Below are 26,651 nucleotides of genomic sequence, written 5' to 3'. Positions count from 1 at the left end.
GAAATACAGGCTAGATCAGTGATACTCAACCAGGATGCCTTGAGTGGGGTGCTGCGAGATGCCACACAGTGTTAGCTCTGGTAGGCGTGCAAACATGAATCACAAGATAGTCCCAGAAGTTTCAAATAGGAATCTATAGTGTTAAAAAAATATTCTGACCTGTTGTGGTCTTGGAGTGGTTTGCAACAGAATTGCTGTATTATTTTTCCACAGTCAAAAAAAATGAATTAAAACTAAGAGGTGGCATTTTCCAAGGGATCCCTTATGTCTGAAAAGGTGGAGAATCACTGGGCTAGATGAAATTGCTGTAACTGATGGAAACATCATGCTCAAGAGTTGTCATCAATGCCTCAATGTCTGCTTGGGAGGAGATAACAAGCAGGGCTCTCCAGGGTTCTGTCCTGGGTCTGGTACTGTTCAATATCTTCATTAATGACTTGCAGGATGGAAGTCATTGAGCGCACACTTAGTAGAGATATGCAGATGACACTAAGGAGAAGGAGGTAGCAGATAGTTCAGAGGAGAGGATTAGGATTAAAATCAACCTTAATGCATCAGTGAAATAGGTGAAACAAGTGGGATGAATTGCAATAAAGACAAGTGCAAAGTACTGTACTTCAGAAGGATCAATCAGATATACCAAGACAAAATGGGAGAACAACTGGCTAGGCTACAATGGTACAGAAAAGGGCCTGGGGGTTAAAGCAGACTAAGATGAAGGGATCAGCTGAAGTGTAGTACAGTATTATTGCAAAAAGTGAAGAGCATACTGGGTACAATGACAGGAGTGTTGCATACAAGTTGCAGGAGGTGATTCTTCCCTTCCATTCAGCACTGCTGAAGTCTCACCTGCAGTACCCACCTTTGTGCACTACACTTCAAGAAAGACATGGACAAATTGGAAAGAGTAAAGAGGAAAGCAACAGTGACTGGAAGGAATTTTACCCCATGGTCAGATTGGTATGGACTATGGGGATTTTTGCCTTCCTCTGTAGCAGGGATGCGTCAGTCTTCCTTGGATCTGACAAGCATATTTTAACAACCCTTGAAGCACCAGAATACTGCCCACCATTGTTCCCCTGCTTTACTGGTGGCAGGTTAGGGTGCTGTGTCTAGTGGCTGTGACAGGGCTGACTCTACAGTTTTAGCAACAGGTTGGACAAGGATTTGTTTAGGATGCTTTGGATAAGGATGTTCCTGCCTTAGGCACAGGGTTGGACTAGATGACCTCCAGAGGACCCTTCCAGCCCTGCTTCTCTATGACTATGAAAGATTATAAAAACTGGGGGTATCCAATCCTAACAAGACTGTGGGAAATTGAGGGAAATTTGACTAAGGGAAATCTAATAACAGCCTACAAATACAAACTGTTACAGAGAAGATGGTGACAGACCAGTGGTACTCAAGCGTTTGGTCCCACAGGCCAGATGAGTGGCATGGCAACAGCCCCACCCAACAAGGATTGGACCTTGTGCTGCTTTCACCCACTAGAGATCAGACCCTGCACTGCCGGGTCCACTCTCTGGTCTAGCACGCAGGTCCACTCTCTGATCTGTAGGTTCCTCACACATACAGAAATGTGACAGCTGGGAAGCAACAACCACTCCCTTGCTGCCAAATTTTTGGACCTGTTGGAAGCCCCATGGGTCAGATGATGGAGCTCTGGGGCCAAATTTACCCCATGGCTTGGGTGGGAGTTGAGCACCCCTGTGACACTATTCTCTGCTTACCAGGAGACAGGACAACAAACAATGGGCTTATATTGAATCAAGGAAAACTTAAATTGGATACTGGGAAGAACTTCCAAATTCTGAGGATGATTAAATACTGGAATAAATTACTTAAAGATCACAGAATTTCCATCACTGGAAGTTTAAGTGCAAGTTAGGCAAACTTTTGACCTGGATGGTTTAACACAAGGATGATCATGTATTAAGAAGGAGGTCCGACTAGATCTTGCGAGATCCCTTCTAGCTTGATTTTTCCGTGACACACACTATGCCACTCCCTGTCAATGGGTACATGAAAAACTAGACTTTGAAATAGGTTTTGTTTTTGTTTGTTTGGGGGGGGGGGGGGGAAGAAAAGTGTTGGGGGGTTTTTTTTTTTTTTTTTTTTTTTTTTTTTTTTTGTTTTTTTTTTTTTTTTTGGGGGGGGGGGTGGGAAGAGAAGTGTTGATGGGGTTTTTTGTTTTATTATTTTTATTTATTTATTTTAACCAAACCCTGAAAAATAGCTAGACAAAATTTACTCAAAACCTAGAAGATCTCTGATATGTCAACAGCTGAAGGAGAACAAGACATATATATTTCTCAAGCATCTTAAAACAGATACTTCAGCGAGATGCCTCAGGGCTACAAATTTCAAACAATCTAGGTTGCATTGCCTGCATTTCCCCAAACTTGCACGCCAGAACATCATATGTTTGGACCTTTTAAACAGCAGTGTGAAGAAATCAAGGATGTATACACCAAGGAAAAAACGATATCTATTATTCAGATAAATTAGGTATCTCTTTCTTAAACTGCACCAAGGCAAGAGCTTTATGACTTGAGTTTCATCATCCCTTATTTTGCAGACCCCAAGAACTAATAAGAATATACCAAAGGAAGCCATTTTTAACAATGTATTTCCTAAGGGAAGGCTCTGTGTTGACTGTTTAGCAAACGTTCCACTAATACACTAATTAGATTGCTAGGAAGTTACCTCAAGTGGAAAAGTAGGGAGCAGAAGTCAATTGGTTCGACTGAAGGCAAACCTTGGACCAATCTTTTAGAGATAATCCTCATACTGAAGCTTACCAATGGCGTAAACAGTTTTTGACATTTAATAAAAATATTTTCATTTCATCTAAAGATCAAAATGGGAGTACTTACTGATATCATCTTCATGATAAATGACAGAGTGAAATGGTAGGGCTCTGTCCTTAATATATCTCTCTGCTGGCTCAACATAAAAGGTGCCACTGTGCGTCTGAATGAATCCTTCAAATCTTCCGTCAATAACAGATCCATGGCTAAAGCTTCCCTGCTCACCTATTAGAGAAGGATGCAAGTGTATTTTTAAAATAAAATTCATACTTCTCTAAAATGTTTCAAAAGAAAACATCTAAAAACCAATGCAATAAAACCAAAAAAGGTACAAACAAGCTATACAGTATGTGAGTACTATGTGATAAATCAGAAAAAATAATCCAGGTTACAGCACTAAACAATCCTTACAGATAATGTGGAATGAAAGTATTTTTAGGAGTAGGAGGAGGGGGAGACGGTGGCAATGGTGGTGGTAGGTAAAGAATTCACCAAAAATGCATAGGAGGAATTCAGGTCTAGTTTATGTTAACTTCTGTAGGACTCTCAACTGACTTGTTTAAACAAGCTGATTTCTCTACATGTAATTTTTTTTAATAATTTAGTTTAGGTACATATCAACATGCATGTTTACAGTTATTACCTAAATGTTGTACATGCACACCTGAGAAGTCCTTAGGTTCGTTTATCAATATTTGTGTGGGGAATTAAATTTATAGTCTAGAACAGCACAAGGAATGAAAGGTAGTGCTGTCCATTGCATGCATCCAAAGGCACAATTTGGCAATCCACAAAAAGTTAGTTCCCCCACCCCCCCTTAGACTCCATTTCTCACATGTGGTCTAAAGCCTTGTATTTTGGAATGAGGCATGCTAATTATTTAATGCAATATTGTATGCATAAACTGACCAATCCTCTATTTATAAATTCTTATATCGTTTATGTGAGAATGAGTTCTTAAAGGAGTTATAAATATTCATTCATAGGGTGCAACAGTAACTACTATCCAGTTTCTTTCAAGACAAACTATATAATATGACCACAGAGTACTTGAATTGCCTTTGACCACAGTAAATAATGATGTTTAAATCAGAACTCTACAGCAACAACAAAATCAACCCTAATATTACTTCAATAACTAGATTTTTTCTGTAAACAATGGGGGCTTATCTTCCGTAGGCAGAAAGGTGTCAAGCTCCATAACCTGTATCAGTCAAAGTTATGCTTGCCATAGTGTGCAGAGCAGCTGAAAGCAATGTAGTCTGTGAAAAATTGTAACAAGTAGACAGTACTTGCAATTGCACTTACTTTGGGGAGGGAAGGAAGCTTACCAAGCAAGTGCCATAGTGTTAAGACCATTTAGACCAGGGGTGGGCAAAACACAGCCTGCCAACTGACTGGATCGGGCTGGCGGCTACCCCTGCAGCACTCTGCATGGTGCTAAGCCCCACCTGCGCCCATCAGGGCAGCCCACACCACAGTCCCGCCAGTGCCCACCATCCTGGCCCTTGGCCAGTGCATAGCTTCTGGTGGGGCACTTCCTGGTGCAGCTGCAGCCAGCTGGGTGCTGCTTTGCTCCCCTCACTACCAGCAGGAGTTGCCTGGCTGAAGCTTCCCCACACCCAGAGCAGTGCGGCAGGAGGGGAAATGGATGAAGGAGCACTGCTGGTGCCCACCCAAAACCCCATAGGGAGTTTTAGTGAGCTGTTGCACATGGAGGGAGGGGAGTGACAGGAAAAGGAGAGTGCTGACCTGCCCACAACAACTCATCAAAACTCCAGATGTGGCCGTTGGCCCAAATAAGTGTCCACTCCAATTTAAGCCAATCTAAATCTGTAGGTCTAAAAATAATGGAAGTAACTAATATATGGCCTTCAAAAAGTTCAAGGTGGTTCATTACAGGACAATACAGATAGCATCCATGCAAAACACCTCACATTGGTGACAGTAGCAGTATGCCTTAATTTTCTTTTTCCCCAATTTTTTCATCATTTTTACTCAATTTATACTTGTACATCATTGCATCTGACTTCCTTCATGAGGATGGGGACAGTCCAGCTGCAGCTATCTTACTTTCCAGATAACAACAGCTTATTCTCAGTATCCATTTATCTTTTAAAATGCAGAGATATAGGCCTGTTTTGTGCTATCAGGCTTCTATGAAGAGCTTTTATGTTAACATACTTCAGCTTCAAGCTCTACCGATCCATGAAACTTTTGAAGCAAAATATTCATCCGAGAACAAAAGATACACTTGTGGAAGACAAGAGCAGAAAAGTTAAATATGTGAAGAAAAGTATGAAGAATACCTTAATTTTAAATCATAAAGTATACAAGATATAAGCATTCTTTCACATTCCTCGAAATTCTAGAATAATCCAGATGAATTAGCTTTTCAGAATTTTAGAATAATCAAGATAGTCCTGGTCATCTTTTAAATATGATCTAACTTCACAATTACCAGTAGATCACTGGATTACTGTACCGTTAAACACGATTAGAAACTTAAGTGTAGATCAGAACTGTCCAATCAACAGCCCAAAGACTGCATAGGGCCTATGAGGGGTTATTCTGTGTTCCTCACGCTCCTACTCAAACTGCTCCTCCCGCCCATCACTCCAGCTACTGCAGCAGCAGCAGCCGCCAAGGACTCTTGGTTGCCCCTCACTTTTCTTGCCTTTGTGTCCTGTGCCCATATCAAGTGCCCACACTTAAGGGGTCCTCAGCATGGTGAAGCAGAGGAGAGAGGGCTGCCCTCAAACACAACTGCAGTGGCAAAGAAGGGAAAAGGCCTATGTTACACACTAAGCAGCCAGAGGCCACACTAAAAGTTTGACAGCCCTAGTGTAGACTACATAGTCTAGGATTAAACAAGGATTGGGGCTAAATAACAATTAACCTAACACTAAGTCAGAGATTCAGCTTTTGGAGAACGTAGCAAAGTCTTTAGTCCCGCTGACCAAGACCTTAGGACTGGGAAAGCCTCAGCCCCCCAATTGTTTGTTGCAATATAAACTATACCCACTTCTACTAAAGGGTTAGATCAATAGCTTCTCTTTAAGCCTTTTAAAATAGAAAGGCAGTCCATGTGGACATGTGGTCCAAGATTAACATTCAGACACCGACGTCCTGATCTGCTAGATAGTTGATTTTATAACCTTAGGGGAAATAAAAGTGATCACCTAAAAGAATGGCCTCATGTTAAGACTCTACTGATACCCTTATGTGAAAAATTTTCTTTATTTGTTGAATCAATTATTAATGGTTACTATCTTTTGTCAAAAATATAACTAGATCCATTAGCCCTGGAGCAATGATTCCCAACCAAGGTGTCCCACAAGATCCTTTGAGGTGTGGCACGGGAGACATGTTGAGACAAGCAGATAAGGACAAGCTCAGGGTCCAGGTGTACATGCTGTCTCTGCCTGGCAGCTTCACTGCCCTCGTTGCCCAGCTCCTCTGCAAGGAGGTAAGCACTACAATAAATAAATTAGTTTTGGAAATGGGGTGCTGCTCAATTCACAGAAGTTACAGAGAGGGTGCCTCAAGTCAAATAAATAAGGGGTAAGTCTAAAGGCAGTGACAGCCACCTCCCTAGAGGCATCTTGTGTATCTAATGCCAAGACAAACACACAGCAAATTAAAGGGGGTAAGAATATGCCATGGAGCCCATGCTCCATAATAACTGTTTATGTTCCAGTGCTTACTTTGCTATAAGTGAAAGCCAAAACAGGCTAAATTACTGTAGTTTAGCTTTCATTTACAACAGGATAAGAGCAGTTCCAGAGTTACTGTATGTTCCTTACATGGTAAGTTCCTACCAGTTCCAGTGTAAATATGGGGGGTATCATAATCAGTTACTTAATTTGACATTTCTACTTTCAAGTCATCACTAAAGAAAGATGCATCTCTTCACTGGAAGGTTGAAATGTCTATAAAGTGAACAAAATAAAGATTGCAACCTAAAACATTACTTCAAATAGACAAGTGCTGATTAATGTAAGCTACGTTAAGATGCAGTTGGAAGTAAATACCTTGAAGATCCTTTAAAAAATATCCAAATAGAAAAAAATGCTTCCTATACATGCGATTTCTGTGCCCTGGGTGTGCCCCCTCTTAATTGCTGCCCGAGGCTGATGCCTCTCACCCACCCCTATTTACGTTACAGGTGCCTACCCTCTATTAACTCATTCATTTTTGCATTTTTCCATATGCTGGTGTTTAAATACCCTGTTCACCACATTGTCAGAATCCTTGAAGTACCAACTTGCCTGGGAATGCAGTAGGGCCATGCAGCTGTATTTAAACAGGCACTGGTGAGCTCAAAAGGTTTAGCCTTCTGGTACAGTTCACAGTTAGGTAAATCATCATCTGGCTGAAGGAGGAAGATTTTATAGCGAAGTATAATACCCACATTCTTGAAAAGTTACTTAAAATAATTTATGTTCAAACTTGAGACTTAAGTTACACAAATAACTGGCAAATTAAAAAAAGTTAGGAAAAAAGATTAAATCTATTCATACTATAGATTTTACATTTTTCAAATTCATACTTAGAATAATTTAATAAATCCAGTTGATAATGCAACATTTATGTAAACATTTTATTAAGCTTTTGCATTTTAATCCATTTAAAATATTGTACTTACCATATATATGTCCAGTGTAAATATGGGAGGTATCATAATCAGTTACTTTATTTGATATTTCTACTTTAAAGTCATCACTAAAGAGGGATGCATCTCTCTTCATTCGAAGGTTAAAATGTCTATAAAGTGAACATAATGAGACTTTATAAACTACAATATAACTTCAAATAGATAAGTGCTGCTGAATGTAGGCTACATTAAGATGCAATTACAAGTAAATACCTTGAAGATCCTTTCAAAATATCCACACAGAAATAATGTTTCTTATAATACAATAATAGTTCAGTTCAACCCATAAGAGTATTTTGGTTGTTTCTACTACAAACAGAATATGCAAATAACGCCACAAAAATATTTAAAGCTAGAAATTGTGGCCAGAGTTAAAGCTCACAAATCTCATCAGCCAAACCTTAATTAAAATATTTGCTCTCACCCAACCCCATGAGAGCTACTGGAAGAATAGTTATTTTTTCCTGCAATGAAGCACTATGAAATATTTAAGGTAGTCTCATTCATTTCAATTTCCTTTGTTTTCATATTTCCAACATGGATGAGACTTACAATATAGGAATATTAGCTGTAGAGCTGAACGGAAACCCCACCAAAACCCAAAACAAACAAAAACTGAGAAAGATGCTAAAATTTATAAGAAAGTAAATGCAACTTGTAGCTATGTCAGTTCAACTTTATATCCAAATTAAACAGATTTAGTTCTGTTCAAGTTTCTCATGCAGATTTCCAAATCCAACAGAAATTTAGATGGCACCTTGGTAAGAAGGAATACAAGTTAATGGTATTAAGTTGAATAAGTAATCAAGATACAAGACTTTTCTTTAGGGTTTACAAAAAATTAATCAAATGTGGAAAAAAAAACACACTCTTATGTTGTATAATTCATGACTAAAAGCTGTCAAGATGCCACCATTCCAGGATAAAGTAATGGTGTGAAAAAAAAATCTTAAGTAGTCTGAATGCCGCATTAGTTGCAATAAGAAAGTATGCCACAAGTACTAAAAGTTTGTCACACCCAGAATCCACTGTTTTGTCATTATGGCAGGCATCACATTACTTAACTATATACATTTGAGAAAGAACTAGTTGAAGTTCAGTGGTACAAAGTAGTAACAGCCACACATACTTACCAACTTAAGTTGTCTGAATTCTAACTAATAGTTAAATAATGATACTTCCCTGAAGGATATAAAGCAAGATAGAGATTTCTTTAAAATGAGGCTCAGACCATCAGTTTTTAATCTGATTTTAAAAATTGAGCTATTATTATCCTGTACATGGAAAAGCACTTTAACTTTCCTTCATCTAACAGCCTAGGACAGATCTTCACCTCTTTAAATTTTCTCTTCCTCCTGAAGATGTCCTACATGTAAAAGAATAATCCAGTCTCCATAGTTAACTGATGTCAAACTTCATAACAAGAGCAGCACCGTGGCTGCATCAAGTGAATGGAATGTTTCATAGTAAAATTCAGCCTCATTAAATTTTGCTTAGAAACTGCTAACGCAGTTTACAGATTTACTCCTTTATCTCTGATAGTTAAAACAGAGTAATGCACTGTTGAAAATAAGTAACCAGGCTGAACATTTCCAATTTTAATTTATGTAAATTTAAGTCAGCCACAGAGTACAACATAAGGTGTATTACTATTTCTAACACTTTTAGATACCTCGGCATAGTTAGCAGGTAGTTTAAAAAGTGTAAACGTGATTATAAACTTCAGACTAAGTTTTGCTCTTTGATACTCATGCTTAACTCCTACAAAATGCAGCTTAGACTATATCTGACCTTTTCTTTACGATTTTCTTTACAGCAAGTGAAACACTCACTAGATTCAACTTAGACATGCATGCAGTGGCATGAATAGGTTCCATGTCTCAAATAACAGTCATGTGAATTTATGTTCCAGCACATTTGCACACCATTCTTCAAGCCTTGTGCTTGCTTCCTACTACAGAATCACAGCCTCTAAAGCAGGCTTGCCTGTACTTTGACAGTGGGAATCCATCTCTCCTTTTCTACCTTGAGAACACCATACCAGTCCAACTTTGTTGCCTCCCTCAACCTTAAACTGAATGATCAGTAAATATTCAATACTCCATGGAACTAGCATACCCCATTTAACATTCTACAAGGCTAAAGCCACTGTTTCCTTCACAGATGGAACAGTGACTGCACTTTGGATTATGAATAAATCAACCCTGTTGATGAGATCACTCAGCAACTGTTAATTTTATATACTGACTTTTAGTCTTTCCCCCGTACTAAAGAAGTCTATTAGCTATTCAGGTTCTTCTGGAACTATTTTGAACAAGTATTTTTTTCATCATTTACATTTGCTTCAGGGTAACAAGATTATCTGTCATTACTATTAAGGTTGTCCATTTACAAACTCTAAATGTGTAGACAAAACAAACCCCAAAACAAACCAAAACCTGTCACTTCATTTTTATTTAATTTGATTTAAGATGAAAACAAGTCCCAAAACTTTACACAGACATTGGTAACCAAAAAAAAATCCACAAGAATTTTATATAAAAACCATCAACTCTTTTCTCCCCAGCACCACCTGGGGTGACGAGGAACAATGGTCATAAGCTGATGGAGAATAGGTTTAGGTTGGAGATCAGAAGGCAATATTTTAAAGTTAGGGTGGCCAAAATCTGGAACCAACTTCACAGGGAAATGGTCCTTGCCCCTACCTTGGGCAAATTCAAGAGGAGGTTGAATGATCACCTGTCTGGGGTCTTGTGAACCCAGCATTCATTCCTGCCTGTGGCAGGGGGTGAGGCTAGATGATCTGTTCAGGTCCCTCCTGACCCTAGCTACTATGAAACTATGATGATACTATGAAGAAAAGTATTTACTGAATTAAATTCACAAACACGCATCGACTCAATCTGCAAAACAAAACAGTAGCTAAACATGGCCCTTGCCCTCTGAATTGTTATGCTTTTAGAGGTTTGCACAGAAGTCTCAACAAGTTAGCTATTATCAGCAACAAAAGCAAAGACGCTTCAAAGTTACATTTAATTGAAAATATACCGGTTTTGATCAGTAAAATTTTACATAACTTTATGTTCTTATTACAATTCAACTGACATTCCTGAAAAAGATACCTCTGTGTTACATAAAAAGTGCCCTACTGGGTCAGAACAATACCCTGTCTCCGACAGTGTCAGGGTTGAATGCTTTAGAGGGAAAGCATTGAACCAGACATATCTAAACATACCCCCCATTCATTACCCACGAGTACTGATTTACAGATCCAGAAAAAACAACGTTTCCCACCATTCTGTTTAACATCATCTACGAAACTGTCCGGTTCCTTTCCAGACCTGGCTATGCTATCTGCTTCCACCACCTCTTATGGCAATTAATTCTACAAGTTAACGTGTTGCTTTAAAAAAATAAATAAATAAATAAATAAATAAATAAAAAGGACTCTCTCTTGTTAGTTTTAAGCCTGTCACCTACCAATTTCAGTGGGCGCCCCTAATTCTAGTATTCTGGGACTTGGTCAATAACAGTTCCCAGTTCACTTAATCCACACCCTTCATTATTTTATAGACCTCTGTCATACCTCCCTTCTCAGTCTTCTCCCTTTCAAACTGGGGAGTCCTAGTCTTTTTAGTCTCTCCTGGTACAGCAACTGCTCAATTCCCTCTGATCATTTTGGTTGCCCTTCTCTGTACCTTTTCTAATTCTATTATGTCCTTCTGGAGATATCAAGACCAGAACTGCATACAGCATTCAAGATGCAAGAGCACCATGGGTTTGTAAAATGACACAATGTTCTCAGGTTTTTTTTCAATCCCTTGATTATCAACGTTGTATTGGCTTTTTTGGTTGTCACTGCATACTGAGCTGATGTTTTCAGAGAACTATGTACAGTGACTCCAAGGTCTCTTTCCTGAGTTGTAACACCTAATTCAGAATCCAGCATTGTGTACATATATATATATTTGAGGTTATCTTTCTACAAGTGTATTTACCTTACACTTGTCAATACTGAAATTCAGCTGCCATTTGTTTTTGCCCATTCATTCAGCTTAGTGGGAACTTTCTGCAGCTCCTCTCCAGCCATTTGGGATTTAGTTACCCGGAATAATTTGATATCATCTACAAACTTGGAGATTTCATTGTGCTCCTTCATTTCCAGGTCACTGATGAAAATGTTGAACAAAACAGGACCCAGTATAGATCCCTGTGGGATCTCATTTTTTACCTCCCTTTATCCTGAAAAGTAACCATTTAGCCCCACCTTTTAGCATGCTCTCAATTCATAAATACATATTTAAAATCACAAAAAAGCAGGACTGCAATGAGAACCTCCAGACATCATCTATTCCAACTACCTATCACTGAGGCAGGAAGAAGCATACGCAGTCCATTCTGACAGATGCTTAACGTCTTCTTGCCCCAACACAACAACCATCATGGAAAACTGTCACTTGCCTCTTTACAACAACCTTTTACATACTGGAAGATTAATGGGGAGAGGGAGTCAACAGCCTTTTCTAGATTGTACAAACCAAATTCCTTCTACCTCTCCTCTTAGTCCATGTTTTCTAAGCCTTATTCTTGCAGCTTTCCTCTAAACTCTCTCTCCACTTTGTCTCCATCTTTCTTAAAGTGCAATGCCCCAAACTGGACAGAACACTCAAACTGAGGCCTCAAATATGGTTTCTTTGAACTTTGTGCTGGAATTTACCTTATTAGTCTGTGTTATACCAGTTTTTCAACCCTAATACAAATATTGATTTTACTAATGTATTTCTCTTGTGTGCAATATGCACTAGAATAAGATATATACTTCACTTTTTAAAGGAAACAAAGAAAAATAAAGATCTTTCCTTGCAGTAACTGAGTAGCAACAGCAGCCAGGAAGCTTGACCCTGCTCATTATTCCACTTGGTTAGTCTGTTCAGACTTTATTATCACCTTTGCCCAACAGGCAAGAGAAACTGCTCTTAGTGTACTTCTTGGATATAATCTGCACATGAATTTACAGCAGCTTGTTTTGGGGGGAAAAGGTGAGTAGTGCATGTGAGAAAAATATGGTAATTGCAAGCCTGCTTGACTACTGGCTCAGGTGTTCCCATTTCCAGAAAATATCCAACATAGCTATGGTATAAACATTTGTATTTCATGTGTGCTACATTAACACAGATCACTTTCCAGTAGCAGTGTTACCTCTAAAAATGGAACTATAACAAAATTTGAGATCTTCAGTTTTTATTTTCCTTCTGTTGCTGCCTTTTCCTTTCTTTTTAATGATAACCTGATTGCAAACACATGTAAATGCAGTTACAAGCCATGTTTTAGTCACTGAATAATGTATCAAAAAAAAATAAAAAAAATCAATATTTTTAGTAAAACTGTGGAAACTGATAAATAAAGCCAGTTACATAACTTCTCCTGCATTTTTGAAGCCTTCTCTATTTTTAATGATGTAGTGCCTAGCAATATGCTTTGGGGTAGATTTTGATCAGTTAAGCCTGAGCACAAAAACTAGTGAACTTCTAACCACATTTATAACCATATAATCAAGATCAGGTTCCCGGCCTTTTCATGCATTCTGTAGTTGAAGCAAGAACAGTTGATACCAATACTCAGACAAAATCCTAGTAGTTTTCCCATGGGCTTTAATTATGTGTCCTACATTTTTATTCATAATACAAAAAAAAATATTGTATTAATGTATGCAAAGCAAATAACCATCTCAGTAGCTTTCAGATATTTGGATTGATACAGTAACAGTGAAGGAATCCAAACTAGTTTAAACTAGCATTTTCTTTCAAGATGCCAGGCAATTTATCCTTTTGCACTGAATAAATTGGGCAGTTTCACTATGTGCCAACTCTATAATTAAATCAGTGTGTCATCTCTGCTATAGGTGGCAGAGCCTTTCTGCTTAAAGGGCAGATGGTAAGGGTCCTTTTGGAATCTTTGGACTACATGTGGACTCTTTACCCCACCCTATATAATCTTTACCCCACCCACCCTTTACCCCACCCTATGCCTTCCAAGAGACCTAATGAATTACAGAGCAATCCAAGTAAATATTTGGATTTTAGAACACACAAGTCTACTTTTCCCCGCCTCCTTTTAGCAACAGAAAACACATGGCAAAATCCTTTCAAGAATAATACATTAAAACCAACAAGTTTTCTAGTCAAGTAAGAATCGTAAGAAAAAAATGAAAGATATAAATGCAAAATTAAACTGATATTTAGGTAAACCTGAACTTAACTGCATAAATTTCACTTTACTACTTTGGCTAGGGACAGACAGCCTAAGCCTGAACTGATTCAATCTTTGCAGGTTAGTCTAACCTGGCTAGGCTGAACTGGTTTGTACCTGTCCAGACATCCCCTCTGGACTGAAGAAATGCAGGCACATGCAGTGGCTCAGGCTAGAAGCCAGGAGGTGCTAGAGCAGCCCTCCAGTCCCTTGTACACTGCTGAGCTGAGGGGGTGTGTGGCCAGGACCTGGCAGGATGCTCTGATTAAGAAGGGGTCCCCCCCCACCCCTTGCTGTTGATAATGGAGCCTTTACTTATGCAGCAGGGAGTTATCCAGGGAGTTGTTAGCATTTATCAGTCCAAACAAAAGAAAAGCTTCTCTCATTAGTTCAAACTCTTAAACAACTTTTTCCAAGGAAGGAACGGAGGGACATTACCAGCTACCTCTTGATTAGCTCCAAAAAGCCCTAAGCCGACACTGTCCTGCCTGCCTTTGTCTCATCTCCCACAGCACAGACCATAGCCAGCATGTGGTCTGCTAGCTAATGCTGAGAGGTGTCTGTGTAAGGCAATGGGGAGGGGAGAATCCCTGCTTCAGCAGGGAGTGGGGGGCAGAGAGGGGGGCAGGGGGAAGCCAGGCAAATGCCACTGTACCTGCAGTCTCTGTGGGAGCTCCAGACAGGCAGCAGAGCCGCAGGGCCCCACCCAGGGTTGCAAAGCATCTGGGATGCTGGGGAAGTTCGATTTAACTTGCACCACGAAGGGGTCTGGGACAGACACTGCACAAACCAACTTGACCCAAATCAGTTAAGTCTGATACTAGTTCAACCAGGTTTATCTCAAACTGGTTTCAGCCATTTTCAAACTGGTTTATGTGCACTGAACACTTGTTCCGTTACAGGTTTAAACCAGTTTCTGATCACTTAAACTGGCTTATGTGTAAAAGGTTAGGGACACACACGTGTGCCAATCTAATGTTGATATAGATTCTCCAACAAATTTGGGATAAGAGGAAAAATTGGCTAAAGCATTTACCATTCTTGAACCACTGCTGAAGTGAACTAACTACCTCTAATACTGTATTGAGAACCATCCAGTACGGATTATTAGCCTAAAAATTCAGCCGTTCTTTCTTGAAAAGTAGTATTCTTTTTATTTAGGGGAAGGGGAAGAACAAATAAGTTTACCCCATAATTGCACAAGTCAGTGAGAACTCCATCAGTTTATATATAATTTCCAAGTCTATGGACTATACAGAAGTACCTGACCTAGATATACAGCTTCAAGTAACAGCACAGTAGAGGTGTTTCTTATCATAATAAAGTTTCAGGATGTATATCTGTAAAAGACTGAAGTACAGTAGATAAGAAAGTGATATTTTTAAAACATACAACTGAAAAATGATCAGCACCCATGGAATGACAAAAAGACTAATGGAGAACACATGAAATTTAACAGGACTTTTACTCAAAACAGCCCAGACCTGGGCTAACAAGGCTATTACTGGTCACAAATGAGGTGCATCAAGACAACTCTGGGAATATTCACATACTCTGTCTAATGAACACTACACAACCAATTTTAAGAATGAAAAATGAGGGTGGCAGTGGAAGGTGACAGAGCAGAAAGATACAGCAGTACACACTCAGTAGAGTTTTCTTCAAATGAATCCAGTAATTATAAGCAGTAAGTCTATTTTAAGTAAGATTTACCGAATGAAGAAGCCAGTAGTATTTTATTGAATCAGTACACATTACATTACTGTACACTAAGTAAACCAGCACTTTTTGGATATAAAATACTGTATTTACTTGATTAGCAGATAGTTGTTTCCCCTCATTTAACCTAGGGGAAAAGCCCCTTGTGCTTTACAACAGAGCATGAGGCAACAGCAGAGCAGGTAATTGCTGCAGCTCCAGAGCTGCAACTACCACCTGCCCTTTTGCTGCCTCTCTGCACCCCACCATGCCTCCCATATAGCCCTAGTCTCACCCCCTCCCTCCTGCTTCTCTCCCTCTCTACAGCACTCCTTGACTTTGCTCAGCAGGCTCCGTCCCTCCTGCAGTCTGGGGCATAGAGACTGCATGGCTCGAGCTGGAGCCATGTTCTGCATCCCAGGCTACAGCAAGGATGGAGCCTGCTGGTGCCGAACAAAAGTAAAGGTGGAAGTGGAAAGACAAGCTGGGGGGGAGAGACTTTGGAGGGCAGGGGCCTGAGGCTGTGAGGGGCAGAAGCAGCATGGAACGAGGAGGAACAAGGAACAGAGGAAGGTGGGGAGGAAAATTGGTGCTGCCTGAGGCTGGGGGGTGGAGGGCAGGCGGCAGGATACAAGCTGCCTGCCTCTCATAGTCTCCCCCACCACTTCCACACTGCCTGTCCCCTACCACCTGCCCCACTACCACCTACCCTACTGTGTGCCGTCTACTACCTCCCCCTACTCTCTACCCCCACTGCCTGCCCCATTATCACTTCCCTCACCACCTCTCTCCCAACTAGGTGCAGTAGTGGGGGAGGGGGGGGTTGCAAGAGAAAGAGACATATGTAAGATGATTATAAATTTTCCATGTCTAGAATCTAATTATTGTGGCCTCAGCTTGCATTTAGGGTAGTCTTGTATTCAAATGAATACAGTCGTTCTAACATTATCAAAGATGTTGACAGTTTTAAACACTAGGTAAAGTTTACAAAAAATGAGATGAAGTGCACTTATTGCTGCAAGTTACTTATTGCAGAAATAATAAAATTGATAAAAAACCTTACTGGACATATCAAACATACATGTTATTAAAGCTCTACCCTAACATACTACCTTCCCTTGTAGTATAAAAGCTAGAATTTTAGTTTCATAATCCTTTAAACATTCTTAATATTCCAGATATTTTTGCTCTTATTAAACTTCCCAAAGTAGTTTAGGAAAATGGTGCCATCAACATAAATGAAGCTGAGCTTCTGAGAGCAATGAAAACAGTGATAGAGTAAGGCCACTGCTTCTGTCACTGTTTTAAGCAACGTGTTACATAGATTAGATGCACACTGAGCAAAGTTACAAGACGGTATCTTTTGAGACAGCAACTGAAGCTGGTTTTCTGTACATTATGGGACAGATTATTGAAGGTATTTAGGAACCAAACTCCACTGATTTCAACAGGAGTTAGCCTAAATAAGTGTTGAGGATCAGGGCCCAAGACTACATCTACAATCAGTCTGCCCATTTAGCTAGCATGACAGATATTCCTCTCTTAAGTGTACATTAGGTATGATTATCCTTATTCACACACAGAGCAAAACCATGTTACTATGTTTTCAAATATAAATGTTAAAAGAACAGAGCACCTGCCATTCTCTTCTGATTTATAGGAATAAGAAGGATGCCTTCTTAAACCAAAGGTTAACCAGTTCAATTGCCACCTTACTGCTTCGCATGTCATCTTTGAAATGACAATATCAAAATTTCACTGAGATTAGCACCTTTCACTTTCAAGATTTTAGTCAAATAGAGTCAATACTTACCTGATTCAAATACATCTAGTACTAAGAGCTTTGAAATATCTTGGCACTGTAATGGTTCTTAATCCTGTAACATCACACTGAGAGAGACTCAAAAGATATTAGCTCTGGGAACTTTGAGCACTAGAACTTCCTCACTTAGTGATGCTACTAACAAGACACCCCTCCATCAGAAAAAGCAAACCTTACAACCTCCCCAAGTAAAAGGGGCTTGAACATATTAGTTAAAAAGTCTAGCTACCACAGAATCTCTGCCCCAAACTTCGTGTTGCTCAATAAAACAGCCCAGCTAGCAAGGCTGGACCTTAGTACAGAGATTACACTTTTAATAGAAACAGGGGTGTGAGGGTTTCAGCCACCAACTTGTCCAAAATGTAAGATCCATTTTCTTTTAAAAAAGAGAAACTTTCCAGAACTTATCTTTGCAAACCTAAATCTCCAAACTGTGAGCTGCAGCATCTAGCAGCTGCCCTAATGCTTCTGCTATAGGTTTGCTTTGCTACAGACTGAAAATGAGGGGGAATTCTGTTACACCACCTTTGGTAGGGAAAATTTGGGAACGAGACCAGCACTGGAGTCTAACTAAGACAAAACACAAGGAAACACAGTCATGTTATCCATTACTCCCTTGTACTGCAAAGAGAAAGTCTTTCTTTTCCCTATTTACCAGTTACAAAGGATTAAGTACCAGCCTTCAGACATCAGGATCCACTGTTTCTCTATAAATCTCTCTCATCTTCCCCAAAGCTGGAATGGGAATACGGTCATCTTTCCATGAGGTTTCCCTTGGGCTCTTGACCAGTGTTCCAAGCCTTCCCACCCAACACCTACTGCTAAGCTGTATGCCTAGCAAGCCTTTCAAGCGACTGATGAACTGCATATGACTGGAATTTCTCTCATTAAAACCAACACATCACTAAGTCTAGCAAATCATAAACTGTTAGAATTAATTTATGCAAGAATCTACAAACTGTGAAACAAATTTCTGAAAGGAGAAACGTTTCTAAAAATTCATAATGTGTATGTAGCTTAACACAATTTGATACAGGACTTTAACAAACTGGCTGCCCAAAGAGAATATTCGAAAGAACTACAGTCCCAAAAAACACAGATTAGGTACCAAGCTTTTGCCACCACCCAAGTCACTTCAGCTTTTATACAGAATTCCAGTAGTATTTTAAATGAAAGCGTTTAGGTATCAAGATGACTTAGTTTAGTAACTGGGTCTTTCACAGTTGCAGATATGGTACACACGACAAGCCGTACACATGAACAAGGAAGAATTCAAGCCTCAAAACAGCCAGAAATAAATAGTCTTCCAACTGAAGTGCGAAGCAACATATCACAGCGTACTCTGGCTGCCTAATAGTATTTAAAGGTGCCCCAATCCTCGCTGCCATAGCTTCTGATGTTAACTCAACTCAGACCTGCAGTCACTCCCTGAAGTTTTTTAAAGAATTGGGTTGTTTTTAAATAAAGCTTAAAAAAAAAAACAAAAAAAAAAAAAAAACCACACACAACAACAACCCAAAAACCCCCTCCCAAAGACACAAAAACAAAAAAAACTCCCAAAAAAGAAAATCAATGTTAAATAATTGTATTTGGCCAATAACTTCCTGATCAGTTTCTTGGTTTGGCCAATGGCTCTGTTTTGCTATTACAGTACAGGCGACCCTCGCCATTTGCAGGGGATACGTTCTTGTATCCCCAGCGAATGGCAAAATCTGCTAATAATGCACTCATCAACTCAGCGCCCCCAGTAGCTGCGGGGCAGGGGGCCGCCATGGCTGTTCTGGTGACTGTGGGAGCCCAGCAGCGGCAAGCGCGGAGCTCCCGAGGAGCTCCTTTAAGAAGTGGGTTTGGCATTTACGAATATTTGAAACCGCAAATGCTGAACCTGTGAATAGCGAGGGTTTCCTGTATGCTCATCCACCCTTGTCCTACCCCACTGCTAAGAGCATCAATATACTGCTGACAATTGGCAGTACACTGACACTGTGACAGTATTCTGAATTTGATAAGTAAGCCCCAAAAGCAGAGAACTACTACCACCAGCATCTCCTGTCATTCTCCTGAACAGAACTGCACTGCCACCACTTGCTGGTAGCTTCCTGCTACAAGTGATGAGCACTGAAAATATTAGGAATGATTTCAAGGTGACTATACTGACACTTGCTTTTTTTTTTTTTTTTTTTAATTACTAAGATTCTCATTTTCAAAGATTTACATTTTATGGGGTAAAAAGATGCAAAGCTGCTGTTCCCACTTGTATGAAAAAAAATCAAGGTAAATGGACAGAAGGAAATTGCTAGTGAAGTTGAAGATACTTAGAATCTAACAGGTTTGGAGGGAACAGCTTAGTTTTAAATGAAAATTTAATCAAATGAATCTTACAAAGAATTATGCACAAGTATAACCATATGAAAGGTCTTCTGAATCTGTTAAAAAAAATGAAAAAACTATCATATATAGGCCCCATTAGTTTTAACAGCTGTCTTCCAACATGTTGGCTATATGCTCCGACATCAGCAAATTGATATGCTTGACCACAAAGATGTACTGCAACAATCTAAATTAAAATATAAAACAAGTTTGAATAGTAATAGTTAAATTGTAAAACCTCTGAAATCAGTCAGTATACCTTTAATTAAATAAATACACAAGTGTAATCAGGTCCTCAAAAAGCACTTGAAAATCCACTTGTTCAACTGACTCATGTTGAGTAGAAAATTGAGGTAGAGAATCAACTTTTGCAGAGACTATGCAGAACAAGGGCAAGTGGGTGTGGATGGGTGATTGATAGGACAAATTAGAAAAACGAGTCATTATTTTTAAAACTGCATTAAGTAGAGAGCTGATTGACAGTACACATTTCCTTTGAATTTGCCAGGGTCTTTATACTACATTGATTTTTCATCCTAGATGGCTGACAAACTAAAAGGTATCATCAGGTAATGTGTTCAAGCCTTATCCTTTAATTAGAAATTGATTATTTTCACTTATGCTTACCACCTTTTCAAAATTCTATATAGGGTAAGATGTAAGGCATAAATGTTAATGTTTTTGTTTTGCAACTTGTATGCTTATGCTATTAATGTTTATTCTTAAGAAGAAATATACAGTTTTCAAAAAGGATATAGTAAAATATGCTGCATGTCTACAAAGAAATGTAAAGCAGAACATCTTATACTCTAGGTTACTGTGCACTAACTTCCATACAGAGACGAGCCCATTTTCAATTTCTGGACAGTTTCATTCCTTGGATTTAACTGACCACTTTTAGTCACACAAGGTCAAAGTCCTAAAGGAACAAGATCAAGGAGACATGCAGAACAGTTTGAATGCTGCAGCCTCAAGAAGCTGGATGACTAACATCCAACTTCTTATGTTTAAGTTGAAGACTTAACACAAGTTTCAAATCTTCTATCAATAAATTACTTTGCAATTAGCATTTTTTGGGATTGAACAATAAATCTGCCATTTTACAAAATAGCTATAGAAATAAAATTGTTCTTTCAGCCATAAAATGAAATGTAAGATTATGAAAAAAATTAAAACCACTGCTTGAAGGTTTATGAAAGGATATTAAACACATCTGTTAGTCACCGACAAAAGTCCCAGTCTCCTACAAACTAAATACTATCGATGAGTTAGAGATCAAGGTCCCAAGTTCATAGGTAAAGTATATAATGGAATTGGTTTAGCTCCTTAACCAAGAGTGTCAAATATGTAGCCCACAGGCTGGATCTGGCCCATGGACCGCTGTTATCCAGCTCCCAGTGCTGCCTCTGGGTCTAAATTGGCCCAGACCAGCCCCGTGGGCAAGGCGCAGGATGCATACTGCACACAGCATGTAGCACCTGCCCTGGATCTGGCCTATGAGCTGTGTGTCTGACCCCCTGGGTAAGGAATTAAATATACTCTATTATATGCCTTGCCTGAAGATTGGGACCTTGGTACCTAGATCACTGACAGTTTTTAAGTTTCTAGACGACAGCAACGTCCATGGGCAACAACAGCATATACATGACAGTCTATTTGGGAATACAAATTCCTTTCTACTACTCATGAGCAGTAAGCTACTGTGGACAAATGCTTTCTTAGGTAGTGTCCAGATGAGCGTAGCTGTGGTATGTGGCGCTGCAGACATACATTCAGTTGTTCTCCATGCTGCAAGGGAGCAGTGCAGGGGAGCTGACCCCTGGATATCAAGGGGTCAAAAAAAACAGCAGGAAAAAAAAAAGTGGAGTGGTGTGTGCGGGAGCAGCGTGCACTGTTCAATACCGAAGCCTGGCCAGCCAGAGTCACACTGTGGCTGCCAGGTGGGCTCTGCATGGCAGGATTGCCACTACTGCAGCCCTGGACCCCAAATAGTGCTGGCCCCAGTCTCCCCTACCCAACCTGGGGTAACTCGCTACATGCCAGAGAACGCATGGCACAGGCATTTCTCTGGGACAACTAGTGGCAGCACAAGGTGTCCCTGGGGAACCAAACATCCATGCAGGTATGGACACAGCCCTAATGTCCACATGGGGAAGAGCATGGGGCAAATTCACACTGAAGCTTGTGTGCCCTTGTAGACATGGCCCAAGCTACCAATTCATTGCCAAACTGTGCTGTAAGATACTGAAAGCCACAAGGAATTCACCTGGGGGGGGAAGAAGCTTCTCACATTCCAGTGACCAGCAGTAATGTGTAGGAGCACTTCTCTGAATCCAGGGAACAAGTGGTAATTAAAAATAAAGTGGTCAAGAACATTTCAAATATACACTGTAAACCAGAACAAGTGACAGCTCCAAATACATTATTACAAGTCTAAAAATCAGTTTGAGTGAGGTTGTGTGTGCATCTAACTCACCTATCCCTCCTCCTCCTCCCCCTGAAAAAAAAAAAAGAACCCCCCTCACCCCCCAAAACCAAACAAACAAAAATCAAGCTTGTTCTAAAAAGCAGCCTCCAATCCACACAAACTCTCAGGAAGAAAAAAAACCCGAACAACAACTTTGTGAGAACAAAGTACAAAAGTCTTCTACATTGCATCAGAAGTGTTCATGAACTTCATGAATTTAAAGTCAAGTATTAGAACTTTGCTGTAGATTAAAGCAACAAATTTGTAAGATTGTTCCAAATGTTCAAACTTTTATCAAGAATTTCTTGCTAATTTTCTGCTTCCCTGTACGTACAAACTTTTAAGAAAAATACACTACAAAAATATAGATGCACCGCAGGGGGCTTGTTTTGAATAAAATTTAACTAAAACTGATTTACCAACTAATGCCAAACTATTTGTTGAGGATAACAATGTGAATGTTACCATTACACAAAACTGCTCCCACCTATCAAACAGACAGATTTGTTCTGCTTATGTTAATTCATCTGTAGAAAAGTCATTGGATGATTGCCAGATATGATCTCTCTTTTGTAACATTTGCCAGCATGTTATACAAGTCATTACAACTGTAAGTTAAACCAAATCTTCAGTAAGTTCTCTGAATTATCATTTCAAACAGTAATAAAAATGTAGAGGCAGAGCTCTCTGCCTTCTGAGCTAGGGACAGATGTCACACACAAACCAGTTTAAGAGATCAAAAACTGGTTTAAACCTGTAAAAGAAGTTCAGTGCATATAAACCAGCTTCAAAATGGCTGAAACTGGTTTAAAGATAAACCTGGTTGAATATAGTATCAGACATAACTGATGTGTGTCAAACCGGTTTATGAAACTTCTATGCCAGACCCTTTCCTGGTTCAAGGTAAATCAGAGTCCCCCAACATCCCAACACACTTTCCAGCCCTGGGCTGGGCTGCGCGGTCTGCTCCAGAGAGCAGTGCTGGCTCTACCTTTCTGCTCTGTAGCTGGAGCAGAGAGGGCTGGCTCATTGCCCTCACTCGTTGGCTCACTGCCCCCCTCTACCTCCTCAGGTACAGCCATCCCTAGGGTACGGCAAAATCGGGGCAACTGCCCTGGGCCCCATGCTTTTGTGGGGTGGGAGGGCTACAAAGCCGGCTGGAGAGGCCAGAGCCCCACCGCACAGGGCCTGCCTGGAGCTGGTGGCTCAGCCCTACACCACGGAAGAAGCACAGAGATCCCCCCCACCTTTGTGCGGGTACCATGGCCCCATGCAGTGTTAAGGCGGCCCCACACCGACTGATTTGCCCTGGGCCCTGCACCCGCCTAGGGTCCGCTCTGCCCCCAGGCAAACCCTGACTGGGGTCTGGGACCACGGAGGGGGGTTAAACTCACCTTCCCCCGCGTGCAGAGCTGCCCTGCTGCTAAACTCACTAAAAGTTACTGCTGGCTGCAACTGGGGACTACAAATCCCAGAGGCACCTGGAAGCCAAAAGAGGAAGTGACAAGCAAGCCTGAGGAGTCCTGTTGCTCTGAGGCTGGACTGCAAATCCCAGAGACCGCAGGGACAACAGGAAGAGTAAGCGAACACACCTCCCAGGCTGTGTTTATAATTTTCAGTTTATAGTTTTTCATAAAAGCTTGAACAAGAATAGTTCTCTTTCTGAATTCAATGCTACTACCTCCCCCCTCTGCCCCACTCCGCACAGGCAGAGCAGGGCTGGGGCCAGGCCATGACCCCTCCGTGCCAGCAGGGAGGGGGAAAAGCCTTGGAGTATCTGGCAGCCATGATCTAGCAGCCCCAGGCTTCTGGCTTGAACTACTGCAGACAGGTGGCTGCATTTCTTGAATCAAAAGTGAATGTGTGTTTATTTGCTTATTGGTTCAAACTCTGCAGCTTAGACTAACCTGCAAAGACTGAATCAATTCAGCCTCAGGCTTGTTGACTGTCTGTACTTAGCCCTCTAGAGCAGGCAAGTGTTTTAGTAGTAGCTCTTTTGTACCCTCAAACAAAGGGGAATGAAAGCACTATTAATCTGTATTGCATTGCAGCTGGGTCACTAATGATCTGTATTGCATTGCAGCTGGGTCATTAATGATCTCCAAATTCCAACATCACTATTTAGCCAGGAAGCCAGGGTAATGATACAAATTCTTTTATTTCCTTAAACTTGCTCCATGCTGGCAAACCCCTACACCTGTGATGAACACCATTCTGTCTCACTATACTTGTGCTGAACTTTAAATAACTGTTCTGGGAGAACCCATGAGAGAATCAGTCTGTTTCAGGACATCTCTTAAGATTTCATGCACTCTTTTTCCTCAAAATATTCAATGCCTTCAATTTATGTGGCAAGCAAATCAACAACATGACTTCTAACTATCAGTTTAAATTAAATTGCTGAAAGGATTACTGCAATAACTTTCCCTCATCGCTGCACAAAACGTATTTATAAGTTTTGTTACCAGTTGGTAATAAAGCCATACTCGCTCACAACTTTTCAAATCTCCTGATTAGTAAGATTTTAAATACAGACCAGCTTCAACTATATATCAAAAATGAATCGGTTCACAATAGCAGACCTGAAGAACAATGAACAGGGGTTTTTTTAGAATTATGAAAAAATGTTTCAAACATTCCTGTTATAAGCACAGAGGGATCTTTGCTCCATATATGCATGTCAATTAGGAAATAATTTATAGGCAAATCAATATTGCTGTTTACATTTACAGTTTACAAGCATTTTCCAATATGAAGCCTATTTGTAAGTTTTGGCAACTTGGTAATTTGGATGGAGATTTGTCTTATCCCAGATTTAAAATTTTAACAACAAATAAAACTGGCTTAATTTCCAGGACCAAGATTAGTGAAACACACAGACACTTATTTAACTGCTTTAAGACTTCAGAGGTTTAAAGGGAGGACCAGATATTTGACAGACACACTCCTAAGGTCAGAGTTGCTTTTTGTTTCTGTGGTGACAACATGTGCATTTTGGCAACCTAGAAGCTACAGAAAACAATTATTTCCCACTTTCTGAATTGTTAGGGCTACCTCAATTTTCTGAGCCATCTCACTTTCCATGATGAATGTGTGTGAAAAACTGACCTTCAAAAGCTTCCTAAAAATACTAGTTGCAAAAATAAACTCCTTTAAAGTTAAATTATGACAGAATTATATTTTATGCATAACTTAAAACACTGATTCCTTGTAAGCATACATTACACATTACAGTTGCTAATTACATTACTGTTCTTTTTCTACAGAACTTCTGCTTCATCTCCTGAAGAAACGAGGAGGGCACAGTGCACAAGACAAGAACAGAAAGGATGGTGCTGTGTGTAGATAAGATTTTCACAGGTAGGATCCAGGAAAACTGGGTTTTATTTCTGCTCTGCCACAAGATTCCTATGCTGCAGCTCATCTTACCTACATTTTCAGACAAGGCTACTAATTTCATCTCATTTTCCAGATGGTTAAACTGTAACAGCTACCTCTCTAACTGAAAACCTTGACTGTTGCATACACATAACTCAACTAAACTATCAAGAATATTATGCTTCAATTTGGGAATCCAATCTTCAAGATAAAACATCAGGATCTGCCCTAATCTTGAACTTTTTTCTCTTGCATCTCTGTTCTGTTGACACAAAACAGACACTTCCCTAAATTTATGGCACTACCAATATTATATATTCCAAGATTCCACATAAAAAAAAAAACCCTTGAAATATTCTACTGTTCATGTTGCAAGTCTGGTTATCTTCCACACTACACATCTACAGCTGGAGAACTCCATTAGTGCCACAACAAAATGGCATTGTAGTATTTATGAACAAAGAACCATAAAAATTAATCACTTTCAGCCAATTTAAGACTGACAAAGATTACTCAAAAACAAAGTCTGAAGCACAGGTAGTTGTGTGCAAAAACATATTACAAATCCATAAATAAACGCCATTCTATTGCCAACAGAATTAAATTCCGATGGTTTCTTAAACTGTCCTGTTTCAAGATGATGGGCACCCAGAAATATCTAAAAAAATGAAAGAATGCTGGCAGCAACTCTCATTACTCTTATTTAAGCTAGAAACTAATATTTTGAAAGCTTGCTTGTGCTACAAGTAGTCTAAAACTGATTATTTCAATACACTCTATATATATACACACACACACACACACACACACACACACACACTTCTCAGATACAGTAGTACTGTCCTCCACTAGGCATTTATATTTGCTTAAAAGAAACAAAAGGAACTGGACTGTATAAATAAACAAAAGGACTGGAAAAGGGCCAATGTGGTCCCTATTTTCAAGAAGGGGAGGAAGGAGGATGCAGGCAACTATAGGCCAGTCAGTCTCATCTCCATCCTTGGCAAAGTCTTTGAAAAGATTATTACGGCTCATATATGTGAGAGCCCAGCAGGAAAAATTATGCTGAGGGGAAACCAGCACAGGTTCGTAGCAGGTAGATCATGCCTGACTAATCTAGTCTCTTTTTATGACCAGGTTACAAAACACCTGGACGCAGGAGTAGGGGTAGACATCATTTACTTAGACTTCAGGAAGGCC

General features: G+C 39.9%; 1 protein-coding gene across 1 annotated transcript in view; it reads right to left on the bottom strand.

Moving 5' to 3' along the window:
- Positions 1-332: 332 nt before the first annotated feature.
- Positions 333-26,651, bottom strand: part of ADAM10 (ADAM metallopeptidase domain 10) — a 27,656-nt gene continuing 1,337 nt past the window's right edge. Inside the window, exons 2-4 of the mRNA XM_014519387.2 lie at positions 7,459-7,577; positions 2,877-3,035; positions 333-489 (exon numbers count right to left, since the gene is read on the bottom strand). Of these exons, the coding sequence (XP_014374873.2) occupies positions 467-489; positions 2,877-3,035; positions 7,459-7,577 (301 nt within the window). The 3' untranslated portion in view covers positions 333-466. The remainder of the gene's footprint in view (positions 490-2,876; positions 3,036-7,458; positions 7,578-26,651) is intronic.

Source organism: Alligator sinensis, unplaced genomic scaffold (assembly GCF_000455745.1).
Source record: "Alligator sinensis unplaced genomic scaffold, ASM45574v1 scaffold1018_1, whole genome shotgun sequence".
Classification (NCBI taxonomy): domain Eukaryota; kingdom Metazoa; phylum Chordata; order Crocodylia; family Alligatoridae; genus Alligator; species Alligator sinensis.
Note: the sequence above shows the minus strand (reverse complement) of the source record. Positions and strands in the feature narration are given on the sequence as shown.